Source organism: Lissotriton vulgaris, chromosome 9 (genome assembly GCF_964263255.1).
Source record: "Lissotriton vulgaris chromosome 9, aLisVul1.2, whole genome shotgun sequence".
Taxonomy (NCBI): domain Eukaryota; kingdom Metazoa; phylum Chordata; class Amphibia; order Caudata; family Salamandridae; genus Lissotriton; species Lissotriton vulgaris.
The window spans coordinates 277,397,752-277,422,138 of NC_141697.1; the positions used below are offsets into that span (position 1 = coordinate 277,397,752).

Genomic DNA, 24,387 nt, shown 5'->3' on the forward strand with positions numbered 1-24,387 from the left:
GAAGCCATAGGTGCCCTTTAGTAGTTGCTTCTCCCAATTATCCTTGGCACCCAACCTGTGGACCACGTGCTTTAGGTGTGCTGCCATATAATATAGTTCTAAATGGGGAACCTCTAGGCCCCCCACCCCCAGGTCCACCTAAGAGTAGGCAACCCCACATGCTTCTGTTAGTTACCCCAAACAGGTCTATCACAAGGCTGTCAATGGTGCGGAAATAATGTTTAGAAATCGCATAGAGTGTGCCCTGGAGCACGTAGAGGCCTCTTGGCTACAAGATCCTTTTTGTGAGGGCTATTCTATCCATAAGGGGCAGGGGTAAGTCCCACCAAAAACAGACATAGGCTAGAATCTGGCGTTTACCCTTTTAAGAAGACACCACACTGTTAGATGTTCAATGAACTACGAGGTACAGATCTAAATGAGGTCTCCCCTCAGGGGATTTGTTGCTATTATTATAGGATTTGCGTCTGTTTGTCTTTTTAATGTATGGTTTGTTTATTTGTTTTTATGTTTAACAGCCCTGAAGAAGTCCCAAACGAATAGGGACAAAACGCGTAAGCTGTTCATCCTGGATATGGCATCTTGTTTTTACTTGAGAATCATGAATAAAAATTGATGAAAAGGGACCAAGAAGGATGTTGTGTAATATATGATCTTCTGCCGTCATGAGTTTCGTTATAAATTGGACCACAAACACTAGTATGTGAAAGATATCTTTTTGGACTCCTGTAAACACTATGGTTGTGAAGTGAAGTGGATACTTCTAAAGCCCGAAACTGTCAACCTAAGGGTATCCTGGCGCTTAGAATGAAGAAAGCCAATGTAACGGCGAAGATAGCTAGCCGTGAGAAGAACTAATGTTTGCTCCTAGGGAACAGCTAGGTTTTCAGGCTCTTCCTGAAGCTCGTCAGTGAGCTAAACTATCTAAGATTCTGGGGCAGCTCATTCCATAGGCGCGCAGCTGCCACACCAAATGCTCTGCCTCCCAACCTTGATCTCTTGAACCTTTTTGCCGAGATCAAATTAGCACTGGAGGAGCAAAGCTGCCTCCCGGGATTATACCAGGTGAATCTCTCCTGCAGAGGACAGGTCCCAGATAATGGACCGCTTTATAGACCATGCAGAGAGGTTTAAAGCAGATTCTCTCCTTAATAGGCAGCCAGTGAAGATCACTCAAGGCCAAAGCTGTGGAAGACCGACGGGGTCTCTTAAGCACCAGCTTTGCGGCCATAAACTGGACTCTCTGCAACCCCTGCAAAATATATTGCTGTGCTCCTAAGTATAGGGAATTGCAATAGTCCAGTCTACTTAAGATTATGCTCCTCACTACCAAGGAACGAGAGTCATTTGGTAGTAGAGGAAGGATCTTCTGTAGCAAGCGCAGTAGGGAGACAGACACTGATGGTTTTATTGACCTGTGACTCCATTTGGAGATTGCCATCCACCAGGAACCCCAGGTTACGCACTGTTTTAGCAGGGGTCTGAGGTTCATCCTCAGGGGTGAGCTTGAATTCTGCCGGTAGAGGACGGGACACTCTAGCAGCAGGACAGAACACCACCTCTGTTTTCCCCTCGTTGAACTGTAAGGTGTTTTCCCTGAGCCAACCAGCAGTCTGACACATGCACTCCAAAGTATCCATAGATACCGCTTGTTTTCCTTCCACGGAGAACACCAATTGAGTGTCATCTGCATAGTTGACCAGGTCGATTCCAAAGGATCTAATCATGGGGACGGAAGACGCAGATAGATATTAAAGAGGATAGGCCTTGTCGCGGGGCCCTGTGGTACTCCGTGATGTACTATAAATTTGGCCGAGCACGACCCTGGGGGAAACAACAATCCTCCCCCAAGATGGCACGGAGAAGACACGGCGATACCCGATTCTCGCTGAAAATGCGAGATGAGGGGCAAGTTTTATGTGCAGGTATGCGGAAAAAGTAAATTTCTAAAGGCTTGGCAAAGTGAATTAACAGCGATGTGACAATTTTTTAAAATAAAGCAATTTTTAAAATAGAGCAGCTCGTGAAAGCAGCACACATTCACACAGGCTGCTGACAATATTTCTCGCACAGCAATCCGCGCTATCTGATTAACTTAGTTTGATTATATGTATATCCTTGGGTATTTTCGGTTAACCCAAGAGAGTGCGCATACTTAACAACACAAGGGAAAAACGGTGTGCAGGCGAAAATATACCATAACTGTTTTGCTTTGTGATAACCCCTTTATCTTCACCATCATCATCAGTTTTCTGGAGTACACTCCGCTCTGGCACAGGATCATAGTTTCAATCAAAAAGAAAATGGAGCCTCTTATAACTGCACTCTAGTAGAGGTACCGAATTAGATTTGGGCTGCCTAACTACTAGTCGCGACACTGGTCAAGCTTAGGCTGACTTCGGTTCAGGGTCCCACATGGGTGTCGGGTCATCAATCGTGCCTGTTTTATCAGGATCAGCGAAAGGGACCAGGGTGGATCCCGAGCCAGAGTTATCTATACCGGAGTTGGAACAGTTGTCTGAAGTCATTGGAAGATAGATAAAGGTCGGAGAGGAGCTCTGGACGGTGTCCGAGGGCATGGAGAGAAAGAAACTGACATCAGGAGAAGGGAGCTGTAGTTATTGGCAGGCACAGGAGCATTGCTGAAAAAATCATCTGTATCTAGTGTGGTGTCTGGGGTATAACTCTAAGGTCAGGAATCTGAAGTTAAAAGCATCCATGAGAATAAGCAAATATAATTTAATGTAATATTGACATCAGGGGACAGATTTATCCTATTTAATCATAACAGAAATCCAATCTTACTGCTCTTAAAAGTAATCTAAACCGATTAACTCTGACATTTGTTTTAGCCTTTAGATAAAAGAAATACACGAGGGGGCTATATGTTATCAGTTCATTTTACCTTTACTCTTCAATTACTGTACAAAAGAAAACTATTAAAGACAGTAAATGCTGATAATCCTTCTCAAAACAATTAAAATAAACAGTTATTGTAGTGTATGAGAGTTGCAAATTAGAGGCAACAAAAAACGAGGGTATTATTTTCTCCCGATAATTGTTGCACAAAGAATTACTGCACAAAGAATTATTCAACATAGGCCATCATTTTTGTTTTTTATTAGGTTTGGCTCCCTTCGTGGTTTTGACGCATTCCAGCTTGTGTCAATTTATAACACTCCTCAGGGCAAACATGGAATTTTATAACCACGCAATATTAAATGTAGTGTTTCTTATTCAAACAAACCCCGCTCATCTTTATGTGCAGCAAGCAATATTTGTCTTCCACAGAACTAGTTGGTCAAACCAACACACGTTTTGTTATCACCATGCAACCCCCTGCATCTCTCACATGGTTGTACATTTATCACCCTTGTTCACAATAAACCACCTTCACGGTGGAATAGGGAATAATTAATTACATTTCTCTTCTAGCAGTATATCCTATTGTACCCAATAGTTAATATAAATGAGCAACAAACTACTGCGTATAATATCCCATGTAGTATGTAGAGGAGCAAAAACAAATTAATTGACTCGAGCCTTTCAAAAGCAGTCGTTCCTGGATGCTTTCTGCATTGGAGCATATCCGTTTCCTGGTTTGGCCCAAATAGGAAAAATGCTAAATTGCTCTTTAGATTCATGAAATATATTAAATTCAAAAAGGGCCCACGCTGTAGTGGTTCCTTGTATTACACATCCCTAGATTTCCTGTTTTTTTTAGCATGAAAGTTTCCTCTAGCCTAGGGTTATTTTTTTTTTCTAAAAATCCTATAGATGTTTTTTCTATGTAAACGTGCGCTATAAAGAAGAGAGAACCCAATACTGAACAGCCAATCTAAACTTAAAACCACAAGGGAGGAAATATTAATTGTTGTAGTTTAGCACCGGTCGCTGCGCTGATGAGCATGTGTACCAGTGTCTTTATCACGCACCATTGCGCTGTTCAATTGTAACCGCATGTCCAGGGGTATCAAAAACATCATGCACAAGACCAAAAAGACTAAGCAAAATCACATGACAACAAAAAAAATCCGTAATATTAAAAAACCCATAATAATGGCATAACCCCCAAAAAATGGATAAACTAACAGCTACTACATCCGATTATACAGTAGTGACATCAAGCAAGTCCAGAGGTAGCACCAAATCTCCTTAACATCCTTTGTGGACTTCAACCTAGCTCACCCCACAACACTACAAGAGTCTTTCAGGCAGTTCTTCCAAGTACTGTGACCGGGAAGTAATCGAAAATTACCTCCCCTTTACATATTACAGAGGGCAACACCAAGAATGTCATATCCCAGTGTTCCCAGCTAATACACAACTGATGGAGCCCATCACCCCTCAGTAACTACCCCAGAGAAGTTTTCAACACTGCTCTACAGTGCCCCAAAGGAACAAAGGATGCTTCAAGGGGGTAACAAGGTAAGAGGACGACACTCACCACTGCCTGGCTTGGAGGATGTCCACAGTTTGTCCTTAAGCACTATAGCACCTACCTCTAGCATCCATTTTGCCACTCAAGAGGTCAGTAGAAGGGATGTACCACGGATTCAAAAAGGAGTCAAGATCTAACGCAAAGAACAGGAAGAAACGCCAGATGATGGGGATACCATGCATGGCTGGGATTAAGTTATGAGAGACTGCAGCTCACCTCAGGAGCATACAAAGGTAGGAGCAGTAGTGAAATAATTATAATTTCAAAGTCTGGCACAGAAAGGCCTTCACCGTCCCAGTAACTAAAAGACGCAATACTCACTACACAACAAGGTGGCAAGCTAGCTAATTTCAGCTGAATAAGGTGATAGCCCGTATCAACCACACGACTCGCAGTGATGTACAGAGAGTGCCTCCCCACCATGTAAGTCTTGACTTACCAAATGCTGGTGAGCTTCTTTCATCACCTACTGCGGACCACTCTGGAGTATCGAGACATTCCATCTACCACAAATCTTGAGAACCAGATACTGCCAAACAAGTTTAAAGTTTATGCATTCCACAGTGACAAGAATAGAGAGTGGAAAGGCTCTTGAGTAGGGTGAAGTGTCGGAGTGTAACGGAGATCTGCCATGCTAAGCACTACCATTGAAGATCGGAAAGCTTAAGTTTTGAGAAGGCCTCAATTATAATTGTTTGACCAGCTTCTTTTTTTCCAGAACTTAGTACTCGTAGTGCCCAGTAGTGTTTTAGGAAACCGGTACAAGCTCCCAACCAAGCCTTATTTCTACGTATTCCTGTAGCAAAAGCTAAACAAGGTTCCCTTTAGTTCAGCTCTGGTCGAACAGACCAGGCTTATTGGAAGAGCAGTAACTTCCCGGAAACAGTACAAGGTACAACTATTACACTTAATTAACAACGTCCAGTCAAAGAATAACTTCTTAAAATAAAATGGGGTTTAGTACACGTGTAGAACAGTCAACACTAGAAAGAATGATAAAAAGCTGACATTTGGGCCATACAACTCCAGAAAAACAAATCTTTGATGACACTTGGATTTTCTACTGTTTCCAGACCACTGCCAAACCAAGACACATAGGAGGCTACTGGAATCTGTAAGCACAGGACAAACGTAGTACAGATGGCTTGTTGTTGTTCGGCATATCTTGGAGGACAGCCACTAAGGCTGCCAACTGGTTCTTAACAATGTAATATTGTGTGCACCGCCTAGGGAACATGAATGTGAATTTACCCAACCTTAACGGATGGTCCAAGAGCTGTGCAAATGGGAAACCCCATTAAGGATAACATGGAGGGGGAATTCCCATCTTATGCTACAGTGACTGTTTATGTCGTAGCGGAGTTTGGGAAACAGATCCATTTAGAACAGAAACAAGCATTGGTAAAAACCAATAGGTCTCACCTGTGCAAGATCTATTGGCTTTGTCAATCTTTACTTTAGCCATGTTGTGCAACTTTTGTACAAAAAGGTTAATATATTATATCATTATATAATATAAAATATAATCTAATATGACTGATAACTTTCGTATGGTATATAGTATGGTTTGGTCTGTCGTGTGCATGGTATGGCCCGTCATTGTATGATCTGGTCTGGCCTGTCTTGCATAGTATGGTATGTTTACCATGGATACGTTATGGTATGCCCCAGTAACTTGGCATTCAACAGATTTTTCATTACAGCGCAAGAGAATTTAATGGAACCTTTCATGCCTCCAGGTAGTCACTCTTAACAATGGACAGGTGTAGGAGCTGCTGGACCAAAAACATAAATCCTTCTCTAGTGAGATCACAAACGTGGAGTCCACTGGACGAAAACAGGCAGACAAAAGTAAGTGAGCCGATAAGCCACATTCCAGCCATGTGAATAGGTTTGTAAAAGCCATGTAGTCTTATATTGACAAGAAAGGAGAGCTGTTAAAACATTTTTTTAAAAGACATATGAAACGCATAAGTACACGCCAACAACCCTATTGTTAGCTTGATATTGCCTGCTGTACCACATATAGCAATATGAGCGCTTGAGTTGAACAATAAGGAGTAGTTTCTGTCCTGTAACTCCAGTACTGTAGTAGGGGTATCTCGGTTATAGTCATAATCTAGTGAATAGTCCCGCCCATGTGCGTGGACCCCGGAGCAATCAAAAATAATCTCTTAAGGTGTTGAAAAATGCAGAACTGCACAGACACTTAAGGGAGAATTAAAGACAGATAATGCAGCCTATATAAACAGGCTACACTGTCCAGTACTTCAACTAGAAATTCCACCAAAAATCCACAAACCGCAAAGTCTGTCCAGATTTCCCTTGCTTCAGCAGCAAAAACCCTCTGGAATGATAGAGAGGAAGACATGGACAGACAAGCCCCATAGGCTGCCATTATGTGGCTCAAAACAGGATACTGTGCCTTTAAGAGAACTTTCCAAAACTTCACAGTATCCCAGAATGCACTGCAGGTCCCTTTTACTTTCAGTTCTTTTTGAAGGCGTAACACGCCAGACCTGTAGCATTCCTTACATGAATATCTCTCTCCACCTGGGAGGAGGGCGGGCGCTTATGACTATAACAGAGATTCCCCTACTACAGAACTGGAGTTACAGGACAGAAACTACTCCTTCTGTAGTAGGGGATCTCTGTGTATAGTCATAATCTAGTGAATAGAATGGCAAGCCCATACCCACACCAAAGCGGCGGTGGAGAAACGAGAAATAACACCACTATTGTGCGAACAGATTTGGCAGCAAAGCCTGCCCAAGCGGAGCGTCTGCCCTGGCATCAGTGTCCAGGCAGTAATGCTTAGCAAAGGTATGGACCGACTTCAAAGTGGCTGCCCTGCAGATTTCTGCAATCGGAACATTACGGAGCAAAGCCGTCGTGGCAGCTTTGCCCCAGGTGGAATGAGCCTTAGGTTTACCCCCTAAGGTCTTATTAGCCTTTTGGTAACACAGTTGTATGCAGGACACAATCCACCTAGAGATGGACTGTTTAGAGGTAGCAAGACCCGTCCTGACTGATCCATAATTGAAAAACAATTGGTCTGATCTACGAATATCCTTGGTCTTATCCAGATAAAATTTCAACACCCTCCTAACATCCAGGGAATGCAGCGACCTTTCCGCTGGAGAGGAAGGATTCTGAAAAAACGTAGGCAAAGTTATGGTCTGGTTGACATGAAAATCAGAAATAACCTTGGGAAGAAATTTAGTGTGACTACGCATAACAACCTTAGCAGCATGAAATACAGTACAAGGTTCTTGGCAACACAACGCCTGAATTTCACTCACCCTGCGGGCCGATGTGATGGCCACGAGGAACGCCGCCTTCCAGGACAGGTGCTGCAACGAAGCGTTATGAATAGGTTCAAAAGGCTCCTTCATCAATCTGGACAGCACCACATTTAATTCCCATGAAGGCGAAGGAAGACGCACAGGAGGGAACACTTTCTTCAAGCCTTCCAAAAAATCTTTGATCACATGGATCTGAAAGAAGGAAGTCTGTGAAGGGCATTTCCTGTAGGCAGTCAGCGCAACAAGATGAACCTTAATGGAATGGACATTAAGGCCAGATTGCGCCAGATGCAGAAGATATGGAATGATGACATCTTCCTTACACGTCGTCGGGTCATAATTTTTGGACCTCTTCCACTTGTAAGCATAGGAAGTCCGAGTGGAAGGTCGCTTAGCCTCCTTCAGTATGACCATGCAATCTTCAGGTAGATTCGAATGGCCATATTGCACTCTCTCAGGAGCCATGCCGCCAAACTCAAAGACGAGAGATTGGGGTGCAACATCTGCCCCCCGAACTTCGTGAGAAGGTCCGGCCTGCACGGCAGCCGTATGTGAGGAAGGAGAGACCGGTGAAGCAGGTCCGTGAACCACCACTGCCTGGGCCATTCCGGGGCAATCAGGATCATCCGCGCCCTGGACTGGGGAAGCTTGATGAGCACCGCCGGAATCAGGGGAATGGGTGGAAAAGCGTACAGATAGCTGTTCGACCAGTTGATCCATAGTGCATTCCCCAGCGTCCCCTGCTGGTAGTACCTGGAGGCGAAGTCTCGGCATTTGCTGTTTTCGGCGGTGGCGAACAGATCTATGTCTGGTGTCCCCCACCTTGCGAAGACTTCTCCTAGTACTTCGTTGTTTATGACCCATTCGTGGTTTTCCTGAATCAGTCTGCTCAGTGCGTCGGCATGAACATTCTGCACACCTGGTAGACGGGTAGCCGTTATTGTCAGTCCTCTGGCCAGAAGCCACGGCCAGATCGCCTGCGCCTCCTGCGACAGAGTGCGTGATCTCGAGCCCCCCTGCTTGTTGAGGTAATACATCGTGGTCGTATTGTCCGTCTATACAAGCAGAGAGTTGGTTTGAAAGGACGGATGAAAGGCCTTCAGTGCCAAAAGAACAGGTCTGAGTTCCAGGAAGTTGATGTGGAACGTGGACTCCGACGGAGACCAAGGCCCTTGAATCTGTAAGTCTCCGGAGTGCGCTCCCCAGCCGTGGAGAGACGCATCTGTCATGATCGCCTGTGCGGGAATGTCCTTGTGGAAGGGAACCCCTCTGAGGAGATTCTCCGCTGAACACCACCACTTCAGAGACTGAAGAGCATGCAGAGACAGTCATGTCTTGTCGTCCCAAGACCCTTTCCTCTGATCCCACTGATCCTCCAAGCACTCCTGCAACGGTCTCATGTGCAGTCGTGCGTGTGGCGTTAGGAAGATGCAAGAGGCCATCGATCCAAGTAGAGAAGACACCGTCCTCACGGTTGTAGATGGAGTGGTCATAAGAGCCTGAGCCTTCCGAAGGAGCGAAAATCGCTGCTCCTCCGAAGGAGACACGCTTGCTGACAGCGTCTTGATGGTGGCTCTAAAGTACTGAATGTACTGGACCGGAGTCGGGACAGACTTGGACATGTTGATGTGCAACCCCAGCTTGTTCAAGAGAACGCACATCTTCTGGAAGTGTGCTTGAGCTTCAGAGAAGGAGGAGCCCTTGATCAACCAATCGTCCAGGTACGGGTAGACAAACACCTTGTTCTTCCTTAGGTGTGCTGCTACCACTGCCATGCACTTCGAGAATGTTCTGGGCGCAGACTTCAGTCCGAATGGCAGTACTGTGTACTGATAATGATTGGCGCCGACTTGGAATCACAGAAACTTCCTGTGTTTGTGTGCAATGGGCACATGGAAGTACGCATCTTGTAGGTCTATAGCACATAGCCAGTCTCCCTGTTGCAACTGAGGATAAATCTGATGCAACGACAGCATGCAAAACTTCTCTGCAAATCCACTTGTTTGCCTGTCGCAAATCCAGAATGGGCCTGAACTCATTCTTGTCCTTTTTGCAAACCAGGAAGAACCAGGAGTACAGACCTCTTCCTCTTTGAGACAGAGGTACGTCTTCTATCGCCCTTTTCCTTAACAGGATATCGGCCTCTGCCTGGAGCTCGCGCAGCTGAAACTGCGAGCTGACCGGAGGAATTGATGGAGGCGGGCTGGTGAACCGAAGACTGTATCCATTGCCAACAATATTCAGCACCCACTTGTCCCGAGTAATTTTTCTCCACTCTGCCAGAAAAAATTGAACGCTTCCCCCCACCGGAGCGGGTAACGGATGTGGGGGAAGTAACCGCTCAGGGTTGAGACCCAGCCGGGCCCTTGTTCGCTGTAGAGGACTGCTGGCCCCCTCTACCCTTCTGGCGCTTTTGGAAGGGTCTCCGGAACTGCTGCTGTTGTTGCTGCTGCTGTCCCGAAGTTTGTCCTCGCCCTCTGTCCTGTGCACCGAACCATCTCTGGAACGGGCGGTAGGCCTTCTTTTCTTTGGGCTACTCCAAGCCCACCGCCGTCAGGGTCTCTGCCTCCGCCTTCATGCGAGCCATCTCATCGTCAGCATGCTTGCTGAACAGGGTTTCCCCAGAGAAGGGCAGATTGGCCACCCGCTGCTGGGCCTCCGGCATGAGTGATGTGAGCCTGAGCCAAGCATGGCGCCGCTGGTTGATCCCATGAGAGTACCCATGGGCAGCCAAAAGAAAGACATCCGCAGCCGCGCTGATGACCTGGTTCGAAACCAGCATCCCCTCCTTGAGGATCTCCTGGAAGTCCTCCCTCTTATCTCATGGCAGGAGTTCCGTGAACTCTTGAAGGGATTCCCACAGGGCACGGTCATACCACCTTAGCAAAGCTGCATCGCTGGAGGCCTTCATGGCCGTGGATGCCGCCCCACAAGCCTTCCTGCCTGCTGAGTCAATCCATCGACTCTCCTTATCAGGCAGTACGGTCCAAGACTGGGAGGTAAAATGTAGCTTCCTGGCCGCTGTCACTATAACAGAGTCCGGAACCGGGTCTATCCGTAGAAAAGCTGGGTCCAAATCCCAGGCCCTGTACTTCTTCAGAAGTCAGGAGGGAGTGGCCTTCACCACTGCTGGCGTGAGGAACAGCTCCTTCGCGGGCTCTACCAACCCAGGTACTAGCGGTAGCAAAGGGCGAGACAAATGCTTCGTGTGAAGCGTCTCAAATATCACGGACCTCGTGGGTGTTGGAGCCGTCACCGTGATTCCCAATTTCGCTGCCCCCCTCAGGAGAACATCCTGGAACGTGCGGATGTCGTCCACCGGAGACACCCTTGTCCCCGGGGATTCAGACAAGGTCGGTGAATAGGTCCTGGAGGAGTCCGTGCGGGACCTCGATCCGCACCTCCTATGGCGCCGTCTTGACCTGGTGGAGGATCTATGCAGACTCTTCAATCTCCCCCTCCGTCCGGAGCGTGATCGTAACCTCCTTGGCTGTGCTCGATCCGCCGGTTCCACAGGGGCGGGCGACTTTGGTTTGGCCGGGGCCTTCTGCTGAGGGGTCCCCTTGGGAGGAGTCGGATATCAGGGCAGTGAGACCGACCTCGGAGGGATCGGAGGCAGCTTGTCTGCTGGCAGCTGAGGTTGAGGTAGAGATTGAGAATGCGGTGGAAGGGGTGGTAGCGGAGGAGGAGTAGGGGCCCGCGGAGGGAGCCCCCTCGGTAATGGAGGCGGGGGCGTAACCGGCTTCTGCGGCGGCGTATACACCATGGAGTACACCGAACCCGGTGATCCACCTTGCTTTCCAGCCTGGGACGTTGGCGAACCTCCCATAGGTATCTGGCGCATGCTAGAGTGACTCCTGGCACCAGACCTCCTTCCACGTCTCTTCGGTGTCGAAGAACGGCGGCCGGATGGCGAGCGTCGGTGCCTCGACGGCGGCCTCCTTCGCCTCGACGGCTATCTTCTCTTCGACGTCGAGGATCCCCTTGACGACGACCTTCTCCTTTTCGCCAACAGCGAACGGCGGTGTCGACTCGACGGCGAGCACAGACGCCGGTCCTCTCGACAAAGACTCCGACGAGGACGACAAAATCATCACAGGAGACCTCTACGGCAGTCTGTTCAGTTCCCTCGACGTCGAGCGTCGACGTCGCTTCGACCCAGAGCCCTGGGGAGACGGGGAACAGACTGCAGTCATCCCTCTCGACGCCGTAGTCGGTGCAAATCGACCCAGACGGAGAATGGGGACACTTGCTGGTCTTCCTGCCCCTGGGGAGCCCCCCCAGAGGCCCCAGCACGGGCAGAGAAAGCCCCTCCAGACCCACCTTGCCCCTTCAGCCTTCTTTCCTCAAGGCCCTGAAGCCTGATCTTCTTTCCATCCTTCAGGGTCCTGCCAGAGAAGCCCTGACAAATGACACACTCCTCTGGGACATGGGAAGAGGGAAGGCAGAGGATACACACCTCATGAGGATCCGATTTGGCCTTCTTCCTGGAGCACTCTGGACATTTGTCAAATAATGCAGGCATATTGACAATCAAAGAGTGCACCAAAGGATTAACAGGAAGAAAGGCACCAAAGTACTTTAGAAAAGCACTCAAGTGAAAAATCACCAATAAACCCTTGAAAAGGGAGAGCTCAATGCTCCAGGGTCCTGCTTGCAGGAGCCGGAAAAAAGAACTGAAAGTAAAAGGGACCTGCAGTGCATTCTGGGATACTGTGAAGTTCTGGAAAGTTCTCTTAAAGGCACAGTATCCTGTTTTGAGCCACATAATGGCAGCCTATGGGGCTTCTCTGTCCATGTCTTCCTCTCTATCATTCCAGAGGTTTTTTGCTGCTGAAGCAAGGGAAATCTAGACAGACTTTGCTGTTAGTGGATTTGTGGTGGAATTTCTAGTTGAAGTACTGGACAGTGTAGCCTGTTTATATAGGCTGCATTGTCGGTCTTTAATTCTCTCTTAAGTGTCTGTGCAGTTCTGCATTTTTCGACACCTTAAGAGATTATTTTTGATTGCTCCGGGGTCCACGCACATGGGCGGGACTATTCACTAGATTATGACTATACACAGAGATCCCCTACTACAGAACAGTTATCTTGCAGAATTGTCTTGCCTCCTGTCACAAGCTAACTTTCCCTGATCGATTGTAGACAAAAGAGCAACACCGACAATGGTCGAAATTATGTTTGGAAACAGCCCCACGTTTGGTTCAGCTAGCTGTTCAAAAGACAGTGCATCAAGAAACTGTCACTGCAAGCGTTAATCATCGAATAGTCTAAATCTCATGAGCAAGTAACTGCACACCTTTCATTCTGAAGATTATTTCAATCAACCACAGGGCACCCTTACAACATGCTGCGTGTGCGAAGGCAAGAGCATGCACACACCTAGGGCTTAACACTAGGGCGGAGCGAGAGTCTAAGTAGGACCTGTGCTGGTGTGTTGTGTGAAAGCCAACAAAAAGGGGGTGGGCACCTTGTATCAGTCTTAAAAGCGTGAGAGTTCAATATCTTTTGAAGGAACTCGCTCGGTCTGGAGCTAACTGGCCCCATCACAACCCTGGGCAACAGGCAAATAACTCCATCTACTTGCATGTGAACAATTTGTTTCTCAAGTATTTTACACGGAATAAGGGCACCCAGTCCGCAGGTGTCAAAGGGTGCATGGAATGAGACGAAGAAGGAGGTTTGTGTGATAGATATTTGTAAGTGCTAGGGAAGGTCGAAACAAGAGGGGTAGTGGGACCAGTAGACTAGGTCTTATCTTTTGTTTAGAGCATTCGGGACAGATCTGCTCCTTCTGCTAGCTCTTAACCCATTGTGAAACAAAGATCTGGATGTCTTGCAGCAGACGGAGAATAAAATAACAAACAGAGTTAAACAAGTGCCACCGACAGATTCAAATAAATAACCAGATCTTAAGAAATAAGTTTAACATGGGAGGTTTCGCTTTGCGAAATGCGATTCTGAACAATATAGTTATACTTTGACAGTCAAAGACCGACCCACACTTTGACCAGAAAGGAATTTCACAAGTAGACTACCAAGCCTCGTTTATAAGCAAGCGTAGTCCCACTACTCTGGCCAAATGACCTTCCACTAGGGCTTTATTTGTTCCAGAAGTTGCAGATGTTGATCACTGGTTGGTACACATTTTTTTGTGACATGTACTTATTTTTCATCACTAGTCTTTGACCCGGAACAAATGAGAAAAAGGCGAAAGAGTCCACAGCCCATCTCCTCTATAGCTATCAGGTAGCTCCACCGGGTTTCAGTCAAGCGGCAAGGTCTCAGTGAGAAAACAATTAGAGAGAAAAGAGGAGAGATAAATGGAGCGTAAAGGAGAAAGTGGGTAGAGTAAAGGGTAGGAGGGACAGTACAACAAAGACGAAGTAAGGTCTGCCCAATGTCCGTCTGGGTAGGTGACGGCCGGGGGATGGAGGATGGAGGGAGGGGGGGGGGGGGGGTTGGTGTCCACAGCTCATCTCCTCTATAGCTATCAAGTAGCTCCACCGGGCATCAGCCAAAAAGCTAGGTCTCCACAGTCAGAAGTAGGTTCACAGATTTGATATCCTGTCGGGTAGGACGGATGGGAGATGTGTTCAGAGGTCTGTTCTGAGTCTGGTTTTTTCTCAGAGGAGTAGCACGATGTGGTAGGGAACAGTGTGGCCGCCATCTTGGGGTCAGGCAAGGAATTAACAGGTAGTAACAGGGAGGGCTTAAAAATTTGCTTTCCACAAAATCATGGTGGCCCTCATGCCTCTCATTACAGACCTGACCTTGGGGAGCATTTATAGAAAACCAAAAGTATGTAGGATCAGCTCAGCGAGTGAAATACGGACTCGCTCGAAATATGTAAATTAGATGGGAGCCATCGCCATTTCAAGATCGGCAATTATGGAGAGGCAACATCCACACTGGCGTACACTGACACAAGCAATATCAAAAATCGGAATTGGGCTGGAGATATGGCAATAATGGGAACTTTTAAGGCATATTCGGATTTGCCGTGCATAGATTGCAGGTAGGTGTGGATTTACTTTCCCCCCGTCAGGTCGACCATCAGGGCCTCTACAGTGCTCCTGGTGCCCTCAGGTCTGCTGGTCTCAACTCCGTCGCCTGAGACACCAGTGGGGGCCCAGAGCTCCGATGCTGGTCAGCAGCGCAGCGGAGAAGGCACAAAGGCCGGCCGGTCATCTCTATTGCAGGCAGGGACAGGCTTGCAATCTTCTGTCTAGGTACGCATCCAGGGCCTCTATTAAAGGCAGCAGAGGCGGCATTGCTGCTCCTACTCCCTGGGCCATCCGGAGGGCTTCTCAGTTCCTGGTGTTACCGGGATCCTCAACTTCGCCTCCCGGGGAGCCGGAGGTGCGCAGTCCATCACCGGTGCAGCGGTGGAATGCCCAGGGGCCGGCCAGGCTCAGCTACTGCAGGCAGTGGCAAGTCTAATATCTCCTACCTTCGGAGCGTGTTCAGGGCTCCTCACCAGCACCCGATGTTCTCCTGGTTCATTGCCCGGTCTCTGCTCACCGGGGCGCCGGGGAGAGCCCCGAAGGTCCGCAGGTCAGAGCCCCAAAGGTCCGCAGGTCAGAGCCCCAAAGGTCCGCAGGTCAGAGCCCCAAAGGTCCGCAGGTCAGAGCCCCAAAGGTCCGCAGGTCAGAGCCCCAAAGGTCCGCAGGTCAGAGCCCCAAAGGTCCGCAGGTCAGAGCCCCAAAGGTCCGCAGGTCAGAGCCCCAAAGGTCCGCAGGTCAGAGCCCCAAAGGTCCGCAGGTCAGAGCCCCAAAGGTCCGCAGGTCAGAGCCCCAAAGGTCCGCAGGTCAGAGCCCCAAAGGTCCGCAGGTCAGAGCCCCAAAGGTCCGCAGGTCAGAGCCCCAAAGGTCCGCAGGTCAGAGCCCCAAAGGTCCGCAGGTCAGAGCCCCAAAGGTCCGCAGGTCAGAGCCCCAAAGGTCCGCAGGTCAGAGCCCCGAAGGTCCGCAGGTCAGAGCCCCGAAGGTCCGCAGGTCAGAGCCCCGAAGGTCCGCAGGTCAGAGCCCCGAAGGTCCGCAGGTCAGAGCCCCGAAGGTCCGCAGGTCAGAGCCCCGAAGGTCCGCAGGTCAGAGCCCCGAAGGTCCGCAGGTCAGAGCCCCGAAGGTCCGCAGGTCAGAGCCCCGAAGGTCCGCAGGTCAGAGCCCCGAAGGTCCGCAGGTCAGAGCCCCGAAGGTCCGCAGGTCAGAGCCCCGAAGGTCCGCAGGTCAGAGCCCCGAAGGTCCGCAGGTCAGAGCCCCGAAGGTCCGCAGGTCAGAGCCCCGAAGGTCCGCAGGTCAGAGCCCCGAAGGTCCGCAGGTCAGAGCCCCGAAGGTCCGCAGGTCAGAGCCCCGAAGGTCCGCAGGTCAGAGCCCCGAAGGTCCGCAGGTCAGAGCCCCGAAGGTCCGCAGGTCAGAGCCCCGAAGGTCCGCAGGTCAGAGCCCCGAAGGTCCGCAGGTCAGAGCCCCGAAGGTCCGCAGGTCAGAGCCCCGAAGGTCCGCAGGTCAGAGCCCCGAAGGTCCGCAGGTCAGAGCCCCGAAGGTCCGCAGGTCAGAGCCCCGAAGGTCCGCAGGTCAGAGCCCCGAAGGTCCGCAGGTCAGAGCCCCGAAGGTCCGCAGGTCAGAGCCCCGAAGGTCCGCAGGTCAGAGCCCCGAAGGTCCGCAGGTCAGAGCCCCGAAGGTCCGCAGGTCAGAGCCCCGAAGGTCCGCAGGTCAGAGCCCCGAAGGTCCGCAGGTCAGAGCCCCGAAGGTCCGCAGGTCAGAGCCCCGAAGGTCCGCAGGTCAGAGCCCCGAAGGTCCGCAGGTCAGAGCCCCGAAGGTCCGCAGGTCAGAGCCCCGAAGGTCCGCAGGTCAGAGCCCCGAAGGTCCGCAGGTCAGAGCCCCGAAGGTCCGCAGGTCAGAGCCCCGAAGGTCCGCAGGTCAGAGCCCCGAAGGTCCGCAGGTCAGAGCCCCGAAGGTCCGCAGGTCAGAGCCCCGAAGGTCCGCAGGTCAGAGCCCCGAAGGTCCGCAGGTCAGAGCCCCGAAGGTCCGCAGGTCAGAGCCCCGAAGGTCCGCAGGTCAGAGCCCCGAAGGTCCGCAGGTCAGAGCCCCGAAGGTCCGCAGGTCAGAGCCCCGAAGGTCCGCAGGTCAGAGCCCCGAAGGTCCGCAGGTCAGAGCCCCGAAGGTCCGCAGGTCAGAGCCCCGAAGGTCCGCAGGTCAGAGCCCCGAAGGTCCGCAGGTCAGAGCCCCGAAGGTCCGCAGGTCAGAGCCCCGAAGGTCCGCAGGTCAGAGCCCCGAAGGTCCGCAGGTCAGAGCCCCGAAGGTCCGCAGGTCAGAGCCCCGAAGGTCCGCAGGTCAGAGCCCCGAAGGTCCGCAGGTCAGAGCCCCGAAGGTCCGCAGGTCAGAGCCCCGAAGGTCCGCAGGTCAGAGCCCCGAAGGTCCGCAGGTCAGAGCCCCGAAGGTCCGCAGGTCAGAGCCCCGAAGGTCCGCAGGTCAGAGCCCCGAAGGTCCGCAGGTCAGAGCCCCGAAGGTCCGCAGGTCAGAGCCCCGAAGGTCCGCAGGTCAGAGCCCCGAAGGTCCGCAGGTCAGAGCCCCGAAGGTCCGCAGGTCAGAGCCCCGAAGGTCCGCAGGTCAGAGCCCCGAAGGTCCGCAGGTCAGAGCCCCGAAGGTCCGCAGGTCAGAGCCCCGAAGGTCCGCAGGTCAGAGCCCCGAAGGTCCGCAGGTCAGAGCCCCGAAGGTCCGCAGGTCAGAGCCCCGAAGGTCCGCAGGTCAGAGCCCCGAAGGTCCGCAGGTCAGAGTCCCGAAGGTCCGCAGGTCAGAGTCCCGAAGGTCCGCAGGTCAGGGTCCCGAAGGTCCGCAGGTCAGGGTCCCGAAGGTCCGCAGGTCAGGGTCCCGAAGGTCCGCAGGTCAGGGTCCCGAAGGTCCGCAGGTCAGAGTCCCGAAGGTCCGCAGGTCAGAGTCCCGAAGGTCCGCAGGTCAGAGTCCCGAAGGTCCGCAGGTCAGAGTCCCGAAGGTCCGCAGGTCAGAGTCCCGAAGGTCCGCAGGTCAGAGTCCCGAAGGTCCGCAGGTCAGAGTCCCGAAGGTCCGCAGGTCAGAGTCCCGAAGGTCCGCAGGTCAGAGTCCCGAAGGTCCGCAGGTCAGAGTCCCGAAGGTCCGCAGGTCAGAGTCCCGAAGGTCCGCAGGTCAGAGTCCCGAAGGTCCGCAGGTCAGAGTCCCGAAGGTCCGCAGGTCAGAGTCCCGAAGGTCCGCAGGTCAGAGTCCCGAAGGTCCGCAGGTCAGAGTCCCGAAGGTCCGCAGGTCAGAGTCCCGAAGGTCCGCAGGTCAGAGTCCCGAAGGTCCGCAGGTCAGAGTCCCGAAGGTCCGCAGGTCAGAGTCCCGAAGGTCCGCAGGTCAGAGTCCCGAAGGTCCGCAGGTCAGAGTCCCGAAGGTCCGCAGGTCAGAGTCCCGAAGGTCCGCAGGTCAGAGTCCCGAAGGTCCGCAGGTCAGAGTCCCGAAGGTCCGCAGGTCAGAGTCCCGAAGGTCCGCAGGTCAGAGTCCCGAAGGTCCGCAGGTCAGAGTCCCGAAGGTCCGCAGGTCAGAGTCCCGAAGGTCCGCAGGTCAGAGTCCCGAAGGTCCGCAGGTCAGAGTCCCGAAGGTCCGCAGGTCAGAGTCCCGAAGGTCCGCAGGTCAGAGTCCCGAAGGTCCGCAGGTCAGAGTCCCGAAGGTCCGCAGGTCAGAGTCCCGAAGGTCCGCAGGTCAGAGTCCCGAAGGTCCGCAGGTCAGAGTCCCGAAGGTCCGCAGGTCAGAGTCCCGAAGGTCCGCAGGTCAGAGTCCCGAAGGTCCGCAGGTCAGAGTCCCGAAGGTCCGCAGGTCAGAGTCCCGAAGGTCCGCAGGTCAGAGTCCCGAAGGTCCGCAGGTCAGAGTCCCGAAGGTCCGCAGGTCAGAGCCCCGAAGGTCCGCAGGTCAGAGCCCCGAAGGTCCGCAGGTCAGAGCCCCGAAGGTCCGCAGGTCAGAGCCCCGAAGGTCCGCAGGTCAGAGCCCCGAAGGTCCGCAGGTCAGAGCCCCGAAGGTCGGCAGGTCAGAGCCCCGAAGGTCGGCAGGTCAGAGCCCCGAAGGTCGGCAGGTCAGAGCTCCGAAGGTCGGCAGGTCAGAGCTCCGAAGGTCGGCAGGTCAGAGCTCCGAAGGTCGGCAGGTCAGAGCTCCGAAGGTCGGCAGGTCAGAGCTCCGAAGGTCGGCAGGTCAGAGCTCCGAAGGTCGGCAGGTCAGAGCTCCGAAGGTCGGCAGGTCAGAGCTCCGAAGGTCGGCAGGTCAGAGCTCCGAAGGTCGGCAGGTCAGAGCTCCGAAGGTCGGCAGGTCAGAGCTCCGAAGGTCGGCAGGTCAGAGCTCCGAAGGTCCGCAGGTCAGAGCTCCGAAGGTCCGCAGGTCAGAGCTCCGAAGGTCCGCAGGTCAGAGCTCCGAAGGTCGGCAGGTCAGAGCTCCGAAGGTCCGCAGGTCAGAGCTCCGAAGGTCCGCAGGTCAGAGCTCCGAAGGTCCGCAGGTCATTGCGTGCATGAATGTACTTCAGACGGTGATCAGTATGCCATTGTCATGTGCCCCCGACCTCCCTTCTTTCCGGATTGCTGGGAATGTCACTGCACCCCACAAAGTTTGATGCGCTCCCTCGAGCCGCCGTGATGAGCCCTGTCCAGCTCAACTCACTGGTTTGATCATTTAGGTGGTGATCCCAGATCATCAGGCCAGGCGGCTAGCGAGTCATAATTTTACCAAACGCAAGTATTTCTTTTTTGGAATTATTTACTTCATCAGTCTGATTTGAACAGTGACTACCACAGCAGCAGAAGGCTGACATTCCCTAGGTTTACCAGAGTGATAATGAACGTAATTCTGCATGGCCACTGGTTATTGGCAGCAAGGTTTCTGGGCCCAGTAATGCTGCAAGGCCTCGGGCAACAGGATTACTTTGTTCTGCTTCGGCCTAGGTGATCAGACAAGAGGAATCCCTGTTGCAGCACTGATCAGGAACACAGACAGCATTATGCCTTGGTCAAATACAGGGATATTTAAGGTAGGATTCCATGGTCCTACCCTGGCAGAGGCGCACAGACAGACTCTTTTGACCTTCACAGTACTAGGGGGCATGGACATTACAATATCTAGCCCCCATGTCATCCCAAGGACATTACCAGCACTAAAGGCCCGGACAGGAAGATTTTGTTGTCTCATTGTCTTAAGGGCTCAGACTGCCCGATTTCTTGGTACCTCACTAATACTATGAATGAGATGTCTTGGCAATGCACTAATGCTGATCTAAACTGATTCTATGGCAGCCCAGGAGCTAGAGTGTGATAAGATTTTTGCTTTCGTTTTAATCTAGCAGGTCTGTCACCAAACATAAAAACTTTTGTAGCAGAGATTACCTTCTGTTCTTCTCTTTCGGTGGCATTATGACACACCTCAATCTTCCATGCTCTCATGAAGTCCCTTAGGTAGCCAAAGAGTGTCAGGATGCCGTAGCCCATGTATGTGAGCACAGCCACCAGCATCGGTGTCTCTTCATAGTTTTCCACGAATGGTCTCTTGTACATCCGGACTTTTTCTGGAACATGATGGACCTAAAGGAGAGAAGAAAAAAACAAGAATGAGGCATGACCCGTGAGGAGATAAGGGGTTGAGTGGCTCTTGATGCCTACTACAGAACGGACACTTAATAAAGACACTTTGTTAGACAGACTAGCTAAGATTTCGTTCTTCATCATGTGAACATACTAGGGTTATGTCACCATTATAAATAATGAACAACTAGGCAAAAACAGTACTTTTTGGGATCATGGCAGGTACCTTGCTAATCACTCGAAATTACCATTTGCCCATATGAGCTATAGGATTTAAATTACTTAACCGATTCCAAAGTTATAGAATTCTAAAAATACATTAAAATCCATATGAGAAAGGAATGAAGCCCATCGTACTATGGCACATTTTTTTCCTTCAGAACAGCAGAGGGAAGCATCAAACGAGGATAAACAAACTATTCTCCTTCTCTGTCTAACAATAATCAGCCTTTGAAGCCTGCACCAATTCTGTAATACCGGACAACAATTTAAATTTAATTCATATAAGATGTAGTCAGCTGCTCACATACTCCCTGGCGTCAAACGCAATAGTGGTTAATGTTGCCGAGGCCACACCTTTGAACTGTTTCAACACTGTCCAGATTCTTCTCCAGGGACCATCAACTTGTGCAACAGAATATGTACTAAACAGATTTTTCAAACCAGATCAAAACGGTCTCTGGCTAAAGAGAGAGGATACTTACAATTTCACGTACACGTTGGCGGAAAAAACCTTAACTGTTTAATCATTTTTGGGAATGGCCAAACACTTATAATGTTGGGGCAGGGCACTGAATGAGAAGGATATAGACCTCTGCTAAGAGGTGACCGGCAAATACAATATTGAGGCATTTCTGCCTTTTTTAATGGTAAATTTGTTTGCTGAAGCGGTAAGCCGCGCCCACACCACACATGTGAGACAATAAACCTGAAGTGAGCAGGTGTGAAAGGACTTCGATATATTAGTTACGTGGTGGATTGTCGAGCATGGAGCAGGACTACGTTCCTTGGTATGCAATGGAGGAGACATTAATTGATAAGTGCACGCTTTTCAATGTCAAGGATAAATGGGACATCCTCAGCTGGAGAGTTAATATGGGCTCCAAACTTGGTGTCTCAAAACCCTTTAAAATGAAAGAATCTGGTAAGAAAAAGTCACCACATGAACATCTGAAGCAGCAAGTTCTTTTTAAGGAAACCTCAAGAATGCGCTGTCTCAATGCTGCCACCATAAAAGAAGTGTACACTCCAGTCAATAACCCTAGTATTTCACATGTAGCTTTATAGACTTGCCACTGAAAACCCTGAAATCTTGCCTGGTTTTATGCCTGAAACATATTTCTCCAAGTTCCAATTTCCTATTGGAGAACATAATGAGGCTACATCTTTTCATTGCAATGGCCATTCCTTTAGTTAAGTTTTGAAAATTATATTTTCATCATTTACTCCTAGACACAAGAATGTTATGTTATAGACACAAGAATGTCATGTTACTGACACAGCTCTATTTCTGAAGTGTTTCTGCTTTACATATACTGCATCGCTTTTTACAGTTTATGTCCAATATATAATGTGGAACTTGATTCACTTCATTACAGTTGTTTTAGAGGCGCTTTTGGAGTAAGTTAATATTAGGGACAATTAAAATTAATATGCGGTAGAATCATTACGATCTCATATTTAACATATCAATATCTGATAAACTTACTCAATAGAATATAGTACAGTGTATTCTGCCAAACATGTATGTAGTTATACAGAAATGTAGGTGCATTTATTGCTAAGAATAAACATTCAGATGCTGCACCATCGTCCAAGAATGGTAAAACAATGGTAAGGACATCTGAATGTTGTAATATTTTTCAATATATTTAAACTATTTGCAAAGGCCTGTACATTTAGTCGCTTTCTTACAAGTGAGATGAACCTAGTTTAACACCAATAATGTAAAGATCCTTGATTAGTCAGTGTGGACTATCAAACTGTCAGCTACATCCAATGCTCTAAAGCTTTGCATACAAAGAATAATGCGCGAGGCTGTGCCAGATAACAGTTTTCCCAAGGGTCAGTCTACAAGCTTTGCAACAGTACTGCTCTGTGCTCTGCTACATTCAACTCTGTCCTTCAGTTTAAAGAATGCAGAGTTTGCAATGAAGCATAGGACACACACTGCATTAAGGATTTTAGCCGCAAGGAAACAAGCATGCTTCTGTAGCATTTACAAATGTAGCACAAAACAAACAATAGCAAAGTCAACAGCCTAGGCACATTGTGGAGTCCCAAATAAATTATTTAAAAAGCCTGCTGCAGTGAAAGAAAGAAATAAATATTGTTTTATGTAGATAATGCAAACATTTATGGGATAAATAATTTAAAAAGTGTTGATCAAGTGCACTTTTGAGTTGGAGCTGAAAGGTGAAATTATTAACCAAATAGACAATAGCGTGAGGTGAGAAAAATACTCAACTGGGTACAGCCAAAGCCTACTTTATGTACAAAGAATTGGGTCTGGTGTGCAACCTACTGCATACTAAGTCATTACTAAAAGAGAAAAAAAACAGGTACGTTTGTTTTAAGTCTACCATGGTGAAGTACAAGAGCGGCCATTCATTTGAGTTCAGAGCTATACAAGGCTGGTTTACCTAAAAGGGGAAAAGATGTGAGTGAGGTAATTACTCCAGTGCAGAAATATTTGAATCTCAAAATCCAAATCAATCTTTACGGTTTCAATGCCAATAAAGTAAGTGGCAATAGGCATAGCGAACCTCCTTATTCACAATAAGGAATCAAGGACTACATAAACACGTTTTCGACCTGATGCCAAGGCATATTGTAACTAGGACCAATTGATATTCTACAAACAACTATTAGGCCTAATGAGGCACACCACGTCTACCCGCAGTCCTCCATACTAAGTACTACATAGGCCACATTCATATTTAACCCTTCGACGACAGGTACAGGTGGAAAATAGTGCTCACAAAAGCAGACCTCCCAAGTAGCCCCGTTCCATGCATGTGTCGTCGTGCACTCCAGGTTATTTTTTCGTTTGCATTCTGAGAGGTGTAGTCTTCTTGCTCCCATTATAAGACCTGGACTAACATTGGCGCCGACTTAACTGCTCAAGCGTGGCCTTGAGAAACTTGAGCTCCAAGCAGCTGGTGAGCATGAATCCGACCCACAGTCACTTTACTGCAATTGTTCACTCACAAAATGAAGAATCTCGTGATGGCATTTCAGACCTCAACCTGCAAAGGATTGGCCTCGAGCATGCCATTTGTTTCGTTCCCTGTAGGTCAAAGTCGCACTTACTGGTTCTGAAAGCAGAGGAGCGCATGCGCGCGCACGTCGGGGGGAGGGTGGGTGGGGCATGGGGGAGGTGCCTGCTCTCAACCTACACGGTTTTCAGAGCTGCTGATTTCCCGTTACTAAACCTAGTAGGTGGGAGACGCTCAACTCCTAACTGTGCTCGTGATATCTAGAAGGTTACACCAACCAGGGTTGGGTACCTCACTCACATCGGTGCCTCGCAGCCAATTCCTGAATCTAAAGAGTGGAATTGAAAATAAAAATCAGAAGTCAATGGAACTCGAGGAATCACCTCCTCCTGGACAACGATGCAGCAACAACAGCTTGGCAATGGGGCGCGTGGACGGTTAAGTGACAGGGGTTTAGCATCTGCCACACAGTCATTCTTTAGACCTGTTCAGATTCCAAATTCCAGGGGGGCCAAATCCCCTTCTCTTTTTTAGCCCGTATAGGCTGGTGTCCTTAAGCTACTTGTTCTAGGTAATAAATGAAATGTAATATTAATATACCGACACCTTCCTTATTCAACAGAAATGTGCTTTCTTTCTCAGAGTCTGTATTCTGTCATCTGTAGCAGCAGGGACGGTGGAGCCATCCACCTGGGCACCCTGGGATGCCCAGTAGTACGGTGCTCTGGGAAAGTAAAGCCCTCTGCCAGGGCACCCAGAACCAGCCTCAGATGGAATGTGCATCTTTTCACAGCCGGTCTGCATTCTGTCCCCTGTAGCAGCAGGGATGGTGCAGCCATCCACATGGGAACCCGGGGA

The 24,387-nt window shown here is 49.8% G+C and overlaps 1 protein-coding gene across 1 annotated transcript in view; it reads right to left on the bottom strand.

The window, feature by feature from the left end:
* The window catches only part of SPTLC2 (serine palmitoyltransferase long chain base subunit 2), a 425,361-nt gene that overhangs the window by 257,951 nt on the left and 143,023 nt on the right, over positions 1-24,387 (bottom strand). Inside the window, exon 2 of the mRNA XM_086937562.1 lies at positions 20,117-20,311. Within this exon, the coding sequence (XP_086793688.1) occupies positions 20,117-20,311 (195 nt within the window). The remainder of the gene's footprint in view (positions 1-20,116; positions 20,312-24,387) is intronic.